The sequence below is a fragment of the Vombatus ursinus genome, unplaced genomic scaffold (assembly GCF_900497805.2).
Source record: "Vombatus ursinus unplaced genomic scaffold, bare-nosed wombat genome assembly UNPS02014874.1, whole genome shotgun sequence".
Taxonomy (NCBI): domain Eukaryota; kingdom Metazoa; phylum Chordata; class Mammalia; order Diprotodontia; family Vombatidae; genus Vombatus; species Vombatus ursinus.
The window spans coordinates 1,056,867-1,074,639 of record NW_020954652.1 but is presented as its reverse complement, the minus strand read 5'-3'; the positions used below and the strand labels follow the sequence as shown (position 1 = coordinate 1,074,639).

General features: G+C 35.2%; 1 protein-coding gene across 1 annotated transcript in view; it reads right to left on the bottom strand.

Moving 5' to 3' along the window:
* EEA1 (early endosome antigen 1) overlaps positions 1 to 17,773 on the bottom strand; it is a 112,785-nt gene that overhangs the window by 82,984 nt on the left and 12,028 nt on the right. The window contains exon 2 of the mRNA XM_027842456.1: positions 6,721 to 6,813. Coding sequence (XP_027698257.1) covers positions 6,721 to 6,813 — 93 coding nt within the window. The remainder of the gene's footprint in view (positions 1 to 6,720; positions 6,814 to 17,773) is intronic.

Genomic DNA, 17,773 nt, shown 5'->3' with positions numbered 1-17,773 from the left:
ATAAACTTCAGGCAACTCAGTAAGACTACAAATTATAAACAGCTGAGATGAAGGAAGTTCATAGGTTCTTGCCAGGGTTAGGTAGTAATTATGTCTCTGCCTTATCAATCCTACTGCTTCATGAGCTCATTGACAGCAAGTAGGGACTGTGTCCGATCTATACATCACAGACAAGACCTCATGTAATGCCTTGCACATAGTAGATTCTCAATAGGTATTTATTAAATTTAACTAAATGGATTCTCTACATGACAGCACCTTTTCACACCAATAACCTTCTTTTGCAGTGATTGTCTGAGGGACAGATAATCTAGAAAAATCTAACACATTCATCTACCTGAATTTAATTAATTTTAATTTAAAATCTACTTATTAATTTATTATAAATATAAATACATTAAACCATTACTTTATTATCTATTATTATGATTGTGCTATTGATTATAATAATTATTTATTAAAATTAATTTTTTAAAAATGTTACCCTTGCCAAGATAAATGAAGGAAAATAATTTTTAACTCATTCATGAATGAAATTTCACAGGGTAAGTTATATAAAAAAATTAGCTTAAATCTTTGACATTTCAAAGCTCACAAAAGAAAACATCCACAAAACATAAGTAATAACAGCAGATTTTCCATTTTGCCTATCATACAATGCTTTAGGCGTGCATAATTACAGCAGCCCATAATCCCATGTACCAGAAAAGGTTAAGCAACAGCCAACCAATGGTGAAGTCCAGGTACTCTGAGAAGCCCATCACCAGAGCTAAAACAAAACATTAGAGACCCACAGTAACAAGGGAGTCATTAAGAAGGGTCTGGCCACTGCATTCTTTCCCCCTGTGCTCCTTCTGGTAATGCTCCAAGAGAGTAGTCACAGTTACACAGCTTTTCATACAAAATGTGAAACAACAAACTTTACATGTTATTTTAAAGTCAACTCAAAAATATGAAAGATAGGAAATAAATTAGAAATTTGAAAGAAAAAAATTAAGTGAAATAAAATTTGAGTATTGTTAATCCACAAAAGTGAAAAAAATACTCAAAGGGTAATCTTTGTAATCCACCTCCCCTGCTAAATTAGCCAAGGTTTAATGTATTACTCTTTCAATTAAATGACAAGTCCACCCATCATCCTTCTGATTGGCCAGGGTTTTCTTTTTATGAAATGTTTCCATACTTACTCCAAAGTGCAAATAAAGGCACAGAGGTATGGGAACCCAGTATGTACAAATTTCAGGGTAGAGGACAGTTCAGTTTTACCAGAGCAGAGTGCTCTAGGAGCAGAGTAATCTTAGAAAAAAGCTCTAAATGTCAGTGGAATAAAAGGTTGGAGGGCCTTCAAATGCCAGAGCAGTCAACTTTCCTGGATTGGCAAGAAAGAACCACTGAAGATTTCTAAGCAAAGGAATGATATTTCCAGATTTATATGTATGAAATATTATTCTGGCAGTAGTATGAAATATAGCATCAAAGAAGGAGAAGAAAGGTGAAATAGGAAGAATTACAGAACAGTTATTGCACTAGTTTGAGCCAGTGATAATGAGAGGCTATACCAGTGTAGGATGGCAAGGAGATAAAACAGGAGGCTTGTTTCAGAGGTGGAAACAGCAGGATCTGGTTACTGATCAAATGAGAGAGGAGATAGAATTAATAGCCAAAAGATGACACGTAGGTTGTGAATACAGGAGGCCAGGATAAAGGGAAGTACTACAGAAAGACATTGAAAAGTCAGAAGGAAAAAAGTTTAGGAAAAAAAAAATACACTCAATTTTAGACAGGTAGTAGTATACTCTAAACAGCTGATGATACAGGTGTGGAAATCAGAAGTCAAAACTAAAGCTATAGCTCTATATACAGGTGGTAATCGAAGTTGTGATATGAAACAAGAGGCCATAGGAGAGCAGAGAAAGAAACATAGAGGGTCAAAGACAGACCCTTGGGAGTCATCTACATTAAGGTGTCAGAAAGAAGATGACAGGCCAGCAAAACTGGAATGGCAAAAACTTTTATGGAAGGGCAATCTCCATTGATGGAGAAAGTACCAACATCAATGAAATCTTTATCTCTGAAATGATCAAATACTGAAATTATTTAGTATTGACATTTTACTCTAAATGGCCTTTCTGTCTTACTAAATACTGGTGATAATGATATAACAGCCTTTCTCTCTGAAACTATAAACCCAGTATGAGGGATCAAATGGAAAACCTGCTTTAATGGGTCATCTGCTTATTTAAAGAATTCTTAGGAGATTAGGAGATCCAGTAGTTCCAGATTCCTCCAAGGAGGGAGGTTAAAAGTGATATCATGTGAGTTTCCAGGGTACCTAACCCAAGCAGTTCAAAGATCTAGGGCTGGAGGTAAAAAAAAATCTGTCTTTTCTCAATATAACAGGGCTCTGCTGGTTCAAGTCATCCTGGATCAGCTTTGCCCTAGAACAGTTCAGCCCTGATCCAAAAATGAATTTCCTAGAAGGCTAGAGGGAATCTACAGATGCTTAAATTAGGGAAATTCTAAAAATCAGTGATACCCCTTAGCCTGTTTTTTCTTTGTTTGTTAGTTTTGACCCAAAGACCACTAAAGAATTTCAACATTTAATCTGACAAAACCAACTAGTTAATGAGTCAAGTGATGCATATATACAATGTTCACATATCACACAATAATGCCAAAGACTTGCTAATGTAAAATATATCAGTTAGTTGCTAAAACACTGAAATCTGATCTTAATAAAGCATGTTTATTTTGTATTTGAATTAAGATGTACATAGCTAGTAATGGCAGTCTTGAAGAAAAAAAAAAAGTGTGTCAAGTCCATCTGCTTAAAGTAGTCATAAAATAAAATCTCCAAAACATTCATCTTACTGTTCAATGTAAAATGAACATGAAGTCCATTTCACTGAAGTGAGGAGTTATGATTGTACATTTAAGTAGTCTAACATCCAGAAAAATGTAGACTTTAAAATGTTACAGACTGCTCAAATCTCAACCTACAGACATAATAACAATATTATGGCATAAGGTCATGGATCCATAACAAAGCCAAATATGATTAAGTAACTCACTGCTAATCAATATTTTGAACATGACATATATTAAAAAGGTAAAATCAAAAAACATCTTATAGCATAGGGGAAATTAATGTGACTGTTAGAAAGGCAGTCCAGGTAAAGTCTAACAATTCATAAAACAGAGTTTACATAGCCACAGGTTAATTACCTAGTGTAGTAACTAATTAGATCTGATCATCGTGAGAAATGTCAACAGAAATTAGGATAGACGAACTGGTTCTTATCAAATAACTCAGAACTCAATTGGGTTCCCAAAGTGAACTAAAACCTCTGAGATAATAATCAGTTAAATTATTTTTTTCTATTCAGCTTTAAATTCATATAATTAACTGAAAAACACCTATTTTGGGGGATTAAGAATTGAAAAAGGTAAACTGACAGCTTCCAGAATCCTCATACTTTAAAAAAACAAAAAGGATGAACACATTATAAGACAAGTGGATAAAGAGTACTCTTAAGTATCTGAACATTTTTATTACTAAGTAATCAGTGCAGAGAAATAATAAAATATGAAATATCATGCTGAAAAATGCCAATCATTTTCCAGCCCAAAATTCTGTCTCTAATAGTTGCACCAAGGCATCTTTTATATAGAGGATACGGTTGCCTTCCACTGCCTTCCAATGTTCAAATAATAGGGCTATATTCCAATTCATCCTTTCTTCCTATCCTATCATGACACTATTCTCAGGAATCTCTCTAAACCCTTCTTGAACCTATTTATATTTTCTGCTCATGTGACCACTTGTCACTAAAAGTTCTACAAGTTTACTATGGCTACGGAAGGTAACACTTCCTTTTTATAGACCTTAGAGTTACCTCCAATGAACTTCAAGGAGTCAGTTACCTCATGCTAGCAGTCCAGAATCTGTTGAATAAATAAATCCATGTTTTTATCCCATATATGTCCTTCATGATTTTAAGAACTTCAATTGAATCCCCTCTTTATTTTTCCTGACTAAAAAAATTTTCATTCTTTTTATTACCTATCCTTGCCTATATACTTCAACGCCTTCATCCTTTTAATTGTCTACGGTGCTGGTTAGTCATTTACTATGCCTAAAATGTCATTCTCCTCCTTGTCCCTCCTTGTTGAATTACTCTTGCCTATAAAAAGCCTAATCCAAATGTCCTTTCCTTCATAAACGCCTTCCCTGAGCTTCCAACAATAATGACCAGCCTCCTCAAATCTCACATAACATTCTGTAATTATAATTTCCTTATAATACAGTTCAGAGAATAAGTATTTTTTGGTATTTCATAGCCTTTTTTTCCTAGACTTTAAGCTCCATGAGGGCACAGACTGTTATCTACATGTTATGGATAACATATGGATGCCAACTCCCCCAGCACTTTGCATATAAAAGGTGATTATTAATAAATATAAAATGTCACTTCTATGGACTACTTGCAACTACAAAAAACCTTTTATCAGGTGCACTGGCCAGAAATACATGATTATATCACTGGTAAAGACATACCATGGACAAGCAAATGTGTATGAAGAGTTTTGAAAAGTACAAAATCCAATAGAAACATATAGCATTGTTGTTATTGTTGTTGTTACTATTATTATTACACAAGGAAAACGATTTCATTCTCCCCCTCCCAAAAAAAATCTTTCCAGTAAATTCCCTATATTTGGTTGGCCTGTTTGGCTAGAGCAGCAGACTGTCTAGGGCTCTTCTGGGAAGACTCAACAACGAATCTAGTATTCCTTCCCTGGTGAAAAACAGCTCTGTGCCAATTAAGTCCAGCATGATGAATGTCCAGTAGACATCTAAAACTCAGCATGTTCAAAACTGAACTCATTACCTTTCTCTCTAAATCCTATCTCCCTGGCCCCTCACTTTCCCTATTAGTTCGGATAGCAACATCATCCTCCCAGGCCTCCTAGGCCTGCAACCTAGTATTATGACTCTTCGCTATCTCTCACCCCCTATATACAAGCTGTTGCCACAGTCTGTTAATTTCACCTTTACGACATCTCTCAAATATGCCCCCTTCTTTCCCGACACTGCCACCAGCCTAGTGAAGGCCCTCTCATCACTTCATGCCTGAACTATCATAACAGCCTACTGGTGGGTCTGCCTGCCTTGAGTCTCTGAACACTCCAGTTTATCCTCCATTCAGCTGCCAAACTAATTTTCCTAAATAAAGCAGAGGTCTGATCATGTCACCCCACCTATTCAATAAATTTCAGTGGCTCTCTATCATCTCCAAGATCAAATACAAAATCCTCCAGCATTCGAAGCCCTTCATAAACTAGTGCTCTCCCTCCCCCCCGACACACACAAAACTTTCCATTCTTCTTATACCTTATACTCTCTCATTTATTCTTTGATCCAATAATACCGGGATCCTTGCTGTTCCAGGAACAAGACATTCCATCTCTTGGGTGTAGCCATTTTGTCTGGCATCCCCCACACCTGAACGGTGCCGCCCTCCCTCCACCCCCCAATCCCCACATCTCTACTCCCTGGCTTCCTTCTAGTTCCAATTAAAATCTCACCTTCCACAGGAAGTCTTTCCCAACCCCTTTTAATTTTAGTGCCTTTTCTCTGTTCATTAATTCCTCTTTATCTTATACACAGCTTGCTTATATATATTTGTTTACTTGTCTCCCTCATTAAATAGTCCCTGCTCTCAAGGGGCTCACTATCTTCTGCTCTTCTTTGTATCTCCAGCACTTACCACTGTGCCAGGCACATAGCAGGTACTTAATAAATGCTTATTGACTAATATTTAAATGTTTTTTCTATTATGTAACTTTCAACCCCAATAAATCTAAGGTCCTTAAAGGCCCTGCCTTCTACTACTTTGAATTCCTAATCAGGCCCGAGCACAATGCCTTGTCAAAATAAGTATTTCTTGACTTAGTTTGCTAGTCCTTGATTCATAAAAACATCCTCCATAATTCCAGTTTTATATATGTACTTAAGCATATATTTATGTTTTTAAGCACCTTTTGATTTAAAAACTCAAATACTTTTGAAAAATACAAGTAAACTAAACTATGTTCACTAGTTCCTTATCTACATGTTCAATTTCTTCTTCAGAGGACTGAAAGAATAACTGAATTTTAAAAGTTAAATCAATCAGTGAAGTTGACTTCTCAACAACTTTTGAGTTACTTTTTGAAGTCTTTAATTACTTACTACATTAATATCTTTCATTACCAACCAAATGCTAGGATATTTGCATTGAATAAAAGCTTATAAGAATATAATCCAAATCGCTATTAACAAAAGAAATGTAAATTAAAACTGGTCCCCCTAGCTGATAATGGTATATATATAGTCAAACAAATACCATACAATTACAGGGTAATTTCTTATAGACATAATGTTATCATTTCATAAAACATCACAAGCAAGAACTAAGAGTCATTAATAGACAAGCCATATTTCCAACTTCATTTTTCAAAGCTTTAAAAGCCCCTACCCAACATCCTTGTTCAAGAATGGGATCTACTAAGCACAGCTGTACCTACAATTATGTTTTCAAAATGCATGTTCCAATTTGTTTGGTAACACTATAAGAACCTTGTTATAAGATGTTTCACTTACTATAGCTTCCTCGAACATCTGCTGTTTCCCCTGAACAATACTAAATTTGCTTTGTTACATTAATATTACCATACCTCTGAAGAGCCTTCATTGTTGACATCCAAGGCATTTCCAGGTGTTGCTGATGAATCAGAATCTGAACCTTGAGAGCCAGCTCTCCCTGGGGTCTATAATAAATTTTAAAAAGAGAGGAAAAAAAAGTTTAGATTGAGTCTATAAATCTTTTTATTTGCTTTCAATTGTAACCAAAACCATGTAGTAGTGCTCACTTAAATATTTTGAAGGACACCTGATAATGGTGTTCCCATCAGAAATAGGTTCCCCACCCCAAACCCCTCATACCTGAAAAATCCTACCAGAGAAACTTACTGCTTAGGGTTAATGCATTTTCTTTTGTTAAAACCAAAACATTCCTGGAAAAAGTAACATGTTAAATCACTATGCCATTAACAACATGGTGCTTATGTGATCCTTTCCTACAAAAGCCCAGAGTCCCAGATGAAAGAAGATTCACTAAAGCACAAAGTACTATGTAACCTCTCCTTATGGCCCTCCTGTTCCTTCACTATTTCTATCAGTGACATCACCATTCATCCATGTTATTATTATTAATGAAATAGAAACCTTGATGTTACCCTTGACTCTTCCTTCTCTGTGATCTATCCAGTTAGGGAACCCTTCTCATTCACTCTACAATATCTCTCCTCTCCTCTCTAGAGGAGATTTTTAATGGCCTCTTAATTGACTTTCCCCTCTCCAATTCATCCTTCACACTACACCCAGACTTGTTTTTCCTAAGAATAATTTCCTCATGTCATTCCTCAACTCCAAACTCTTCAAAGGCTCCCTAATGCTTCCTAAGCATAAAATCCAAACTGCACTGCCTGGCCCTAAAAGCTCTCCCCACCCCCAAGTCTGGCAGCATCCTACCTTTCCAGCTTTACTTTTTTTTCCCCAGCTTTACTTCTTACCTCTCTTTCTACTACTAACTCTAAAGCAGAGCCAAACTAGACTATATCATCTGTCTCCAAGCCCTATCCTGTCACTTCCTATGTAGTGCAATGGCAATGGACTTGAAGTCAGGAAGACCTGAGTTCAAATCTGGCAAGTCACTTAACCTCTACTGTAAAATGAGGATAATAATAGCACCTACCTCCCAGGGCTGCTGTGAGGATCAAGTAATATAATATTTGTAAAGCACTTAGCACAGTGCCTGGGACATTTGCAGACTCTTTATAAATGCTAAGCTATATCTGGAATGCACTCTCCTCCTCTATTGAATCCTACCTATGTCACAAAAAAGGTAAGAAAAACTTGCATGAATAGAGTAAAATAAGTAATAATCACTCAAAAAAAATTAAATGACCACAATAATATGAGATAAAAACTTTGAAAGAATTCTGAACATTGATCAATGCATCAATCAAACACTTTAAAAGACCGAAGATGAAGCATGCCTCCCACCTTTGGCATGGAAGGAATAGACACTACAGGCCTAGAATGAGACAGATTTTCAGAAACTGCCAATGTGCTCATTTGCTTTGCTTGACTATACTTAATATGTAACCAGAGAAGGCTTCTATTTGGGAGACTGGAGAGGATGAGTTAGTGGATAATGAAGAAAAAAGAAAAAAAAAAGTAAAAAGAAAAAAGCAACAAAAAATTTCAATGGAAAAATAAACAAAATTCAGAAAAGGATGAAAAATGGGGTAGTTTTTGCTACTTCTTTCTTAAATTTAATATGAATTCTAAAAAAAATCTATCCCTAGTGACTACCACAGGCTTTGTATAAAGTAGGCACTTAGTAAATATTTGTTGAACTGAACAAAAAAGACAAAGATCCACTGATATAAAAAACACAGAATGAACTAACAAAATAATAAGTCCAAAAGTCCTTCTCTAATGCAAGGGTCCCAACCTTTTCTAAGTCATGGACCACTCTGGCAATCTGGTAAAACCAACCACATTCATCAGAATTTTTAAAAATTCACTACTGAAGGAAATATGAGATTTCAGTTAGAGGTTCTTACTGTTTGTCCTAGGGGCAGAGGAGGAAAAGTAGACATCAAAACCTAAGCAATGAGTCACAGAGTTAGAGGTTAATGAAGATAAAGATGTCATTTTTTTTCCATTCAAGTTCATGGACTCTCCAAAATTTATCAACAGACCCCTTAAAATCCAGGGACCCCAGGTTAAGAACCACTGCTCTAATGGATCAAGTGGTCAAAGGAGGGGAACAGATAGTTCTCAAAAAGAATTGCCAACTACTAACAACATATGAAAGATTGCTTCAAATCATTAACAACAGAAATGCAAACCAAAACAACTCTGGAGGTTTCAACTCAAACTGGCAAAATATAAGCAAAAATAAAAGTAAGAGGGGCTAACAAAAGTCAGGTACACTGTATGCATTAGTGGAGTTGTGAAAGGTTCCCAACATTCTGGAAAGTGATTTGGAATTATGCTTCAAAAATGACTAAATATCCATTTCCTGTGACCTTACCATTCCATGTCTAAGCATATACTAAAATGAGGCAAAAGAATTACTGTGCCATAAGAAATGATGAATATAAACAATTCAGAGAAGCATGGGAAGACATGAAATGATGAAGAGTAAAGTAGGCAAAGTCAGGAAAACAATAGACACAATTACAACAACACAGAGGACATGAAATGATGAAGAATGACGTAAGCAAAGACAGGAAAACAACAGAAACAATGATTACAACAACAGGAAAGGAAAGAGCAAGAAAAAAAAACAAAAATACTATGTAAAAACTGAGTTTGGCCCCAAAGAAGAGATAAGAAAATGCACCTCCCTTCCTTCTTTGTAGAGTGTGGCACATGGCATGGATGACTGCCAGGCACAGGTAAAATGCTGGTTTGTTTGGAGGAGCTGCTTTTTTCCCCCTTTTTATTTTTTCATCTTTGTTAAAAAGTAATGGCTTGCTGGGTAGGAAGGTAGAGGCAGCTATATGTGAAAATGAAAGTGACAAAAACAAAAGATGATGAAAAGTTTTTGAAAAAGAAAGATACAGTCCTTAAGAAGTTTACAATCTAACTAGAGACCAAACAACTAGTATACATGAAAAATGAGAGGGACTTAATAAATGTAAGACCATGTGATATTTACTGAAAGTGTACTTTTATTGATTATTGATTGGGAAAGGCTTTGTACATTAGATGGGACTTGAGCTGGGTCTTGAAAGATTAGTAGAATTTAAATAATTGAATAGGAAGAAAAAGGGGACTTCAAGGTAAGAGAGGAATAAAATTAATGAAGGCACACAGACAGTGAAAATTAATGGGATGGGACCCATGGCTGCTATATGGTTCCTGAAAGGGTAAATCTTATTAAAAACTCACCCCATTTCTGCCACTAACTAGATAAAGGGGGGATGAACAGAATTCTATATTAAGAAGCTATATTCTCTGGTTCTTACATTTCCACACTTAAGGAAAGAATGGTGGAATGTCTCTGGATTAAGTTTAACTGTAGGAGAAATAGATAATAATAGTGTTGTGGGAATATCTTAGAGACCACCTTGAGAAAAAATGAGAAATTCAGGGAATGCTCAAGCAGAAGTCTTGAAAACAAAGACTGGATACCTTTTGGATGCACTATAAAGAGTTCTTGTTCAGATAGGGATTGTATTAAACTGTCTCCAAAGACTCTTCTAATTCAGAATCTGTGATTCTGTGATTAACCTTAGAGGAATGAGAAGCTTCCAAGATTGGTAAAGAGTAACAGCATACATGGAAAAAGCAAAATACAAAATTTTGAATGGAAAAAAGGTAAGGTTTTAAAAAATACAAAGATAAAGAGGAAATCACAGATGTCACAGTTTTTAGTCCGAAATTTTTAAAATCATATGAACATCTAAAAATATTCAGTGAGAAAAAAAAACATTTTCAATATGAAAAGCTATAACTAAATGTTTTAAAGGCAAATCAAATCCAATCCATTTTCCAATCCTAGCAACCTTTAAAGGGCAGCACTCTTTCTACCTCCAATCCCAAGTTTCACTACTCTACCCAAAAATACTTTAAAGGAAGCAATAAAATAAATTCAATTAAATGATAATTCTATCATATTTAACAAATATTTAACAAGTTCCTACTGTTGCCACTTTATAGTAGCGTACAACTTATATGTTCAGAGGCCTTCCAGACCTATTATCTCAATGGTTACTATTTCTTTACTTTATATTTTTCTGAGGTAGTTATTATCACCATTTTACATATAAAGAAACTAAGACTCAGAAGAATAAAGTAATTTGTCATTAGTTAGCAAACACAATGTAACAATAAAATGTGGGTAACAAAGATAACAATTACAGGAAAATACAGGTAAAGAAGCAGTGTAAGTAAAATTGTTTCACATAATAATCAGAACCATATGGCTTTTAACACATTAAGACAGGAAAACTACAAGAACACTTAATGTTAGTCTAACAGGCAAGATGAGCCAGATTCAATGGAATATTTTGCATCACTATGAACTTGCAAATATTTTAGACTTCCAAAACCAATGATCACTGAAACAGATGTGGAAAATATGAAGATTATGTCATGTAAAAGCAAAGCAACTCATATTCTAGGACTGAAGGAAAATAATAGCCTTGTCCGCTGAAAAAGAAGCAATCTCAGTTGTTTTTTTAAAAACAAATTTTGAACAAATACTAGAGAAAAAGAATTTTAAATGTTAGTCATATTTGTAACTCTAAAGAACCAAAATATCAAATTAAATCAATTTCTGAAAACTCCAATTTAAATCAAACTGAAATGTGTGCATATAGCATTCTTTAAAGGCCTATTGATAAAAAACAGAATTTTTTTCCTCCACTTAATTCAATCCAACTAGTATTTATAAAGGGCCCTATAATGAATGCAACATTTTGGACAGAATGCAGAAACAATATAAGAGGTATACAGCCCCTGCCTTCAAGAACTCTGTCTCACTGGGTAGCCAGACATGTACATACAGAACAATCAACAACCCAAACAATACAAGTTTCTAAAGGTATACCTTCCTGTTTCCTCTTTTCTTCCTCTTTTCTATCACCTCACACTCCTAGCTTTTTTTCTCCTACCTCTTCCTCCAGTCTTTATCCTAATTTTCTCACTACATAATAAATTCAATTTTTTTAGTTTTTCTATATTTCTGGAACCAGAAACCATCCATCCTAATAATGAGGCAATTCCATTACATTAGTACCTGAAATATTAGAAAGCAGAATTCATACCCACATAACAACAACCATACAGTACTTTAAGATTTGCAAAGTGCTTTGCAATTATTCTCATTTTATCTTCACAACAACCCTTGGAGGTAGGTATTATTATTATCCCTATTTTACAGATAAGGAAACTGAGGTACAGAAAGGTTAAGTGCCTTCTGAGTGTCTGAAGCTGAATGTGAACTCAGGTCTTTCTGATTCCAGATCTAGCACTCTATCCACTGAGCTATCTCAATGCATTTCTGCTCCTAACTAATTAGTCACAAACTGTTATTCTTTTTTTTTTCTTTTTTTTTAGGCAACTGGGGTTAAGTGACTTGCCCAGGGTCACACAGCTAGCAAGTGTAAAGTGTTTGGTTTGAGGCCACATTTGAACTCAGGTCCTTCTGACTTCAGGGCCAATGCTCTATTCACTGCGCCACCTAGCTGCTCCACAAACCGTTATTCTTAAAAGTAAAATATGAGGGGCCATAATATATAATTTTAAATTCTATGATTAAGAAAAGTTCTTTAGTTATGAAAATATGTAGTGACTGTCTTTGAGTTGGCAATGGTACCTGCTCATTTAAAAAGGCCACTACATCCATACACATTTAATACTATTGAATCCTAACGCTACTTAGTGTATTATGGTGTGATACCTAATGTTTTATGCAGGTTTTTTTTTCTTACTGGCAACATATTTACACTTTTTTAATTGAAATAAATTTGTTTATTTAGAAACAGAACCAAGCCCCAAAATGTTCACCAAAGGCCACTTCTTTTTTCTTTTTTGCACTTAATAGTATTTTATTTTCTTCCAATTACATGCAAAGATAGCTTTCAACATTCATTTTTGTAAGATTCTGAATTCCAAATTTTTCTCCCTCCGTGCCCTCCCCCCTCCCCATAACAGCAAGCAATCTGATACAGGTTATACATGTACAATAATGTGAAACATATTTCCACATTAGTCATGTTGTGAAAGAAGAATCAGAACAAAAGGGAAAAATCATGAAAAAGAAAAAAAAACAAAAAATGAAAATAATATGCTTTGATCTGCATTCAGACTCCATAATTCTTTCTCTGGATGCAGATAACATTTTCCATCACAAGTCTTCTGGAACTGTCTTGGATCATTGTATTGGTAAGAAGAGCCAAGTCTATCATAGTTGATCATTGCACAATGTTGCTGTTACTACATACAATGTTCTCCAGGTTCTGCTGCTCACTTCACTCAGCATCAGTTCATGTAAGTATTTCCAGGTTTTTCTGAAATCTGCCTTATACAGCTTTATAAGTTTATGAAGTTGAACTATTAATCTGACATCTCAGTTATTTTCATCTCTTTAAGGAAAAGTTATTGTGAAAGTTGAACTAAAAGAACTATAAAGAGCATTTAATAAGTGTTCTCTTGATAAATAAAAAGTATAAACAAACTATATAGTTAAAATTGATTAAAACTGTCTGGTCATATTCAAATTGATACTCTAATCCAATTACTTTCCAAAGTCTTTTGTGAATACTAATGGAAAAACTATTTATTTAAATAACACCATTCTGTTTATCTGGGATCACTTAAGGAAAAAGTGATCTTTTTTCTCCTTTTTTAGAGATGTTAAGTATGATTTCATTAAGCAGAATTAAAAAAAAAACTTTCTAAAATCCATTACTCATTTTTTTGCCTTCTTAAACATAATGAAATAATTCACTTTTTTCTAAAGGACTCAGTGTCATAGTTATAAATACTTATTTGTTATAATGCAATGAGAGAGAACTTCAGAAGCCACTGAGCACATAGTACTATTTGCCCCCATAGTAAATGGCTACAAACAGGTAAAAGTGAGTTCTGGTTATTTGTATTCTATCTGTTCCCTTAATGTCAAGTTGTCAGCTATAACTTCACCGGTCTCTAACATCACTTCTCCAAATGTTAAACCCATCTCTTACCACTTAATGTTTATCAAATGAATAAATGTATGAGTGAAAGCTTCTAATCTGCTGTCAACTGGGAACCCAGCTAATCAAGTTTATTAGAATTGTGTCTAAAATAAGAATAAATGTTCTCTAAATGTGAGTCTAACAAGATCATCAAGGAGTACAGTACAATGACATCTATTTTGTTCACTCACTGGCCTTTTGTTTACTTCTCAGCTGTTAGTGTGTTCCAGATAATTGAGTTTACTTAAATAAATGGCTTTCATATAAATAATGTATAGTTATTACTTTGAGTCAGAAGGACCTGAGTTTACATTCTACCAAAGAGTTGAACATATTCAAAGATGGAAAAGAGCATGAAGTGCCAGAAAAACATAGTAAAAAAGGCAGTAATGTGAGAAAAGTTAGAGTCAGATTTTAAGAAGCCAGGTAAAGAAATCTGGATTTACTGAGCATGCGATGGGGAGCCACCTACTAAAAGTTTTTTAGTAGGGAAGAGACATAATTAAGGCTGTCTATTTAGGAAGTGATTACTCAAAAGTAAGAATTATACATTGTTTATTCGGAAGCCATTTATTTAGTAAACTGAATTATCTGGAACACACTAAGGGCAATTCTGTGTGTGTGTGTGTGTGTGTGTGTGTGTGTGTGTGTGTGTTACATCCAGGTATGTATACACACACAAAGGCACAAACACAGAGATTTATGATTAACTGAACGATGGAAAGATTGACAACAGGAAGAAAAGTCAGAAGGCTATTACAATAATCCAGCCAGGAGACAATGAGAACCTAAAATGGAGCGGTAGCCACAGGAAAGGCATTGTGCTAGATCTTGCAGAGGTAGAAATGAAGGTCTTGAGGACCAGTGGCAATGGAAGGTGGTCTTAAGGTAGAAGGGTAAGACATGACTCTAAGGTTTCAAGAAAAAAAGAAATCCAGAGGTAAAGCACTGAGGAGTAAGCAGGTCTTGAAGAGTTAAGAGGCAACAAATGTAATCTTTGAAAAGTCTGGCAGTGGACTGTCACCTGAGTGACTGTTTTAGGATAGGAGGAAAAAGTCCTGAAAATACTGCTGGGAAAGGAAGTCTTTGAGGAGAGATTCAAGATTAGGAAGATAATAAGTAAAGCAATCTCAGAAGAGATGGAAGGGTATGAAATCAAAGTCTGAGACTGGGGCTAAAAGAACCACCTTTTTCTTTAGGGAGAATAAAGGGGGAATCTTGTTTCAGTGGTGAGTGGGTCCCACTGATGAATGCTCCCATGAAAGAAGAAAGATTCTATAAAGGGAGATGGGACTTCACAATGGGTATAATCAGCAGGGACTTGGTACCTAGACCACTCCAAAAAAAGGGATCAGAACTTATTACAGCAAATAATACCCAAAAGAGTTGGAAGGGCACTGATTCACTGAGATTTCAAAGCAAACGGGAGAGAAAATGAACACTAGGAGAGTAAAATGCAATAATCAATTGAAATATTAACTGAAAAAAAAGAAGGCTTATTATGTCTTTTCTTTTAAGCGATAGGAAATTTCAATGTCTCTCTCTTACTTTAGGATAACTCTAATAGAAAGATAAACAAAGGAAAAAATTTAGATCTGAACAAAAAGAAACTAAAACCAAAAGATTTATTTCATCTTCTAAATGGGTAAAGAATATATTTTTCAACATTACATGGAACTTTTATAAAAACTTATGCATTAGGGCACAGACATGTTGCAATCATCAGCAAAAAAGACAGAAACAGTAAATCCTTTATAGACCACAATGAATAAAAATAGTTCACTTCAGCAAATGCAAACAAAAGACACACAGCCAACATAGAGACTTAACAATGAAATATTAAATAATGAGTGGGTCAAAGAACAAATAATAGAAGCAATAATTATGTAAAAGAAAATAAGAAAAGAAAGGAAGAGAACAAGGATGTGTAAAGAGAGTTTTTAAGATGTAGAAGAAGGAAATTAAAAGAATTCACAGTCTGAGATACTACAATCTGCTAAACTAAGAACTAAGGTCATCTTCAGAGTATGGGGGGAATAGAGATTGAGTTGGAGACTTGAAAATAGTGGAGTCAATTTAGAACAGCTTCCATAAAGAATAAAAAAGGAAACAGGTACGAGATGATTAAAAAGTTGGCCTTGTAATAATGAGGGTCAAGCAGAGGCTTGAAGACATTAATTTATAACGGATCCTACCAGCACAACTTCATGACTTCCTCTAAGAGTGTTCAATAACCAGTTAACAAGGAGATAAGATGGTTGGTGGCAGCCACCCAGGACGGCTAGGCATAAAAAGGCATAAAATGATTGCTTATAAAGGGACCTAAAAACTCAAGGGTAACAGTCAATGACAGCTGAAATCCCAATAAGAAAGATTTGGAAGGGAGACATATAAAGCCAGAACAAAGGTAATACATAGAGAGAATAAAGAGTGAGTGGTTTTTGAATCCTGTCAGTCAGGATCATGACAAAGTGCAATAAAGGAGGAAGGAGACGGTCAGATAATATGGAGACAGGAGAGCACAGTCAAGAAGGGAAATGTTTTTAACTAGGTCTGAAAGAGTTAAATATTAATGAATAATACTGAAAAGGAAAACATTTAGACATAAGGAATAATAACTAGAAAAATGTGAGACATGCTGGCCTAGACCACTACAAATTCATACTAACTTTAAGTGGTCCCCTGATGCTGGTTGCTAAGGAGATGAATAAAAGGATTCCTACATTCCTTATAACTGTTATGCCAAACTTTCTCCATTCTCCTCAATCCCCAACTCAGCAGATAATCTAACTTTTACTTTACTGACAAGATAAAAGATATCAGATGAAATTTTTCTCTCCTCTAAATATCACTTTCTCTAGACTTATTTTTCTTCCCTCTTCTTTCAAATTAAGGCATCCTTATTTCCCAGATCAAATTTTTTTCTTGTACCCCAAATTTTACTCCTCTTCTTCTCTGGAACCTAGCTTCTTCAATTATGCCTTCCTCCAATACCTTCAGTTATGCCCTTTCCAATGGCTCTTCCCTTCTGCCTCTGAAGATAGAACAAGTTCCCCAATCTTTAAAAAAAAAAAAAAAAAAACAACTGCACCAGCCTTTGATGTCCCCATTAGCTTCCATCTTGGTCCTAAATCCTACCCATACTTCAAGGCCTAATTAAAAATCCTATCTCCTCAATGCAGTAAGATTTCAAGGAGAAATGGTGTTTTACCTCTGAATTTTGCTGGTAGTTACTTCCTGTGCCACTCATTTTGTACATATTTACTTCTTTATATTATTAGCAATTTTTCATATACGTATGCTTATCTGTACACACATACCAATTACCTCCCCAATTAGATCGTATGTTCCTCAAGGACAGAGACTATACCCTATGTCACTGTAACCTTTTCAGAGTCCACATTATAAGGGACTTATGAATACATGTTGAGTAATTAACCTTGTAAATTATTTGTAGGAAATGCAAAACAAATGAATACATCATGAACAGAGAATCAATGCCAGAGTAACAAATAGTGAAGTTGGTAGAATGAAACTGCTGTAAATCATGTTAGCCTGTGAAGTATAGACCTGATAAGAGTAACTCATACCTGCATTTAAGGTTTATGTTTTCCTCACAACAACCCTGCAAGGTGGGGAGAGTTTTCTCTCTACTGTGGAGATGAGAAAAGTGATGAAATAGAGAAATTGAGGGACTTTGCCATGGTCACACACCCAATGCATCTGCTGTGTCTGATGCAAGATCTGAAATTGTCTTTTCTCACTCAAGTCTACCTTTATTCTCACCATCCCAGTCTGTATTTCCAGGGACCAACAACGAAGACTCTGTTGGGGGCTCTGATTTCCAGGTCAGCTCCCTTTTCCACTCCACCACAATGCCTCACTGGCAAACAGCCAGAGAGTAGAATAGGTCCTGAACAGCAGGCTGACATGCTGAAAGCTTTAATATTAATTTTAGCTGTTAGTA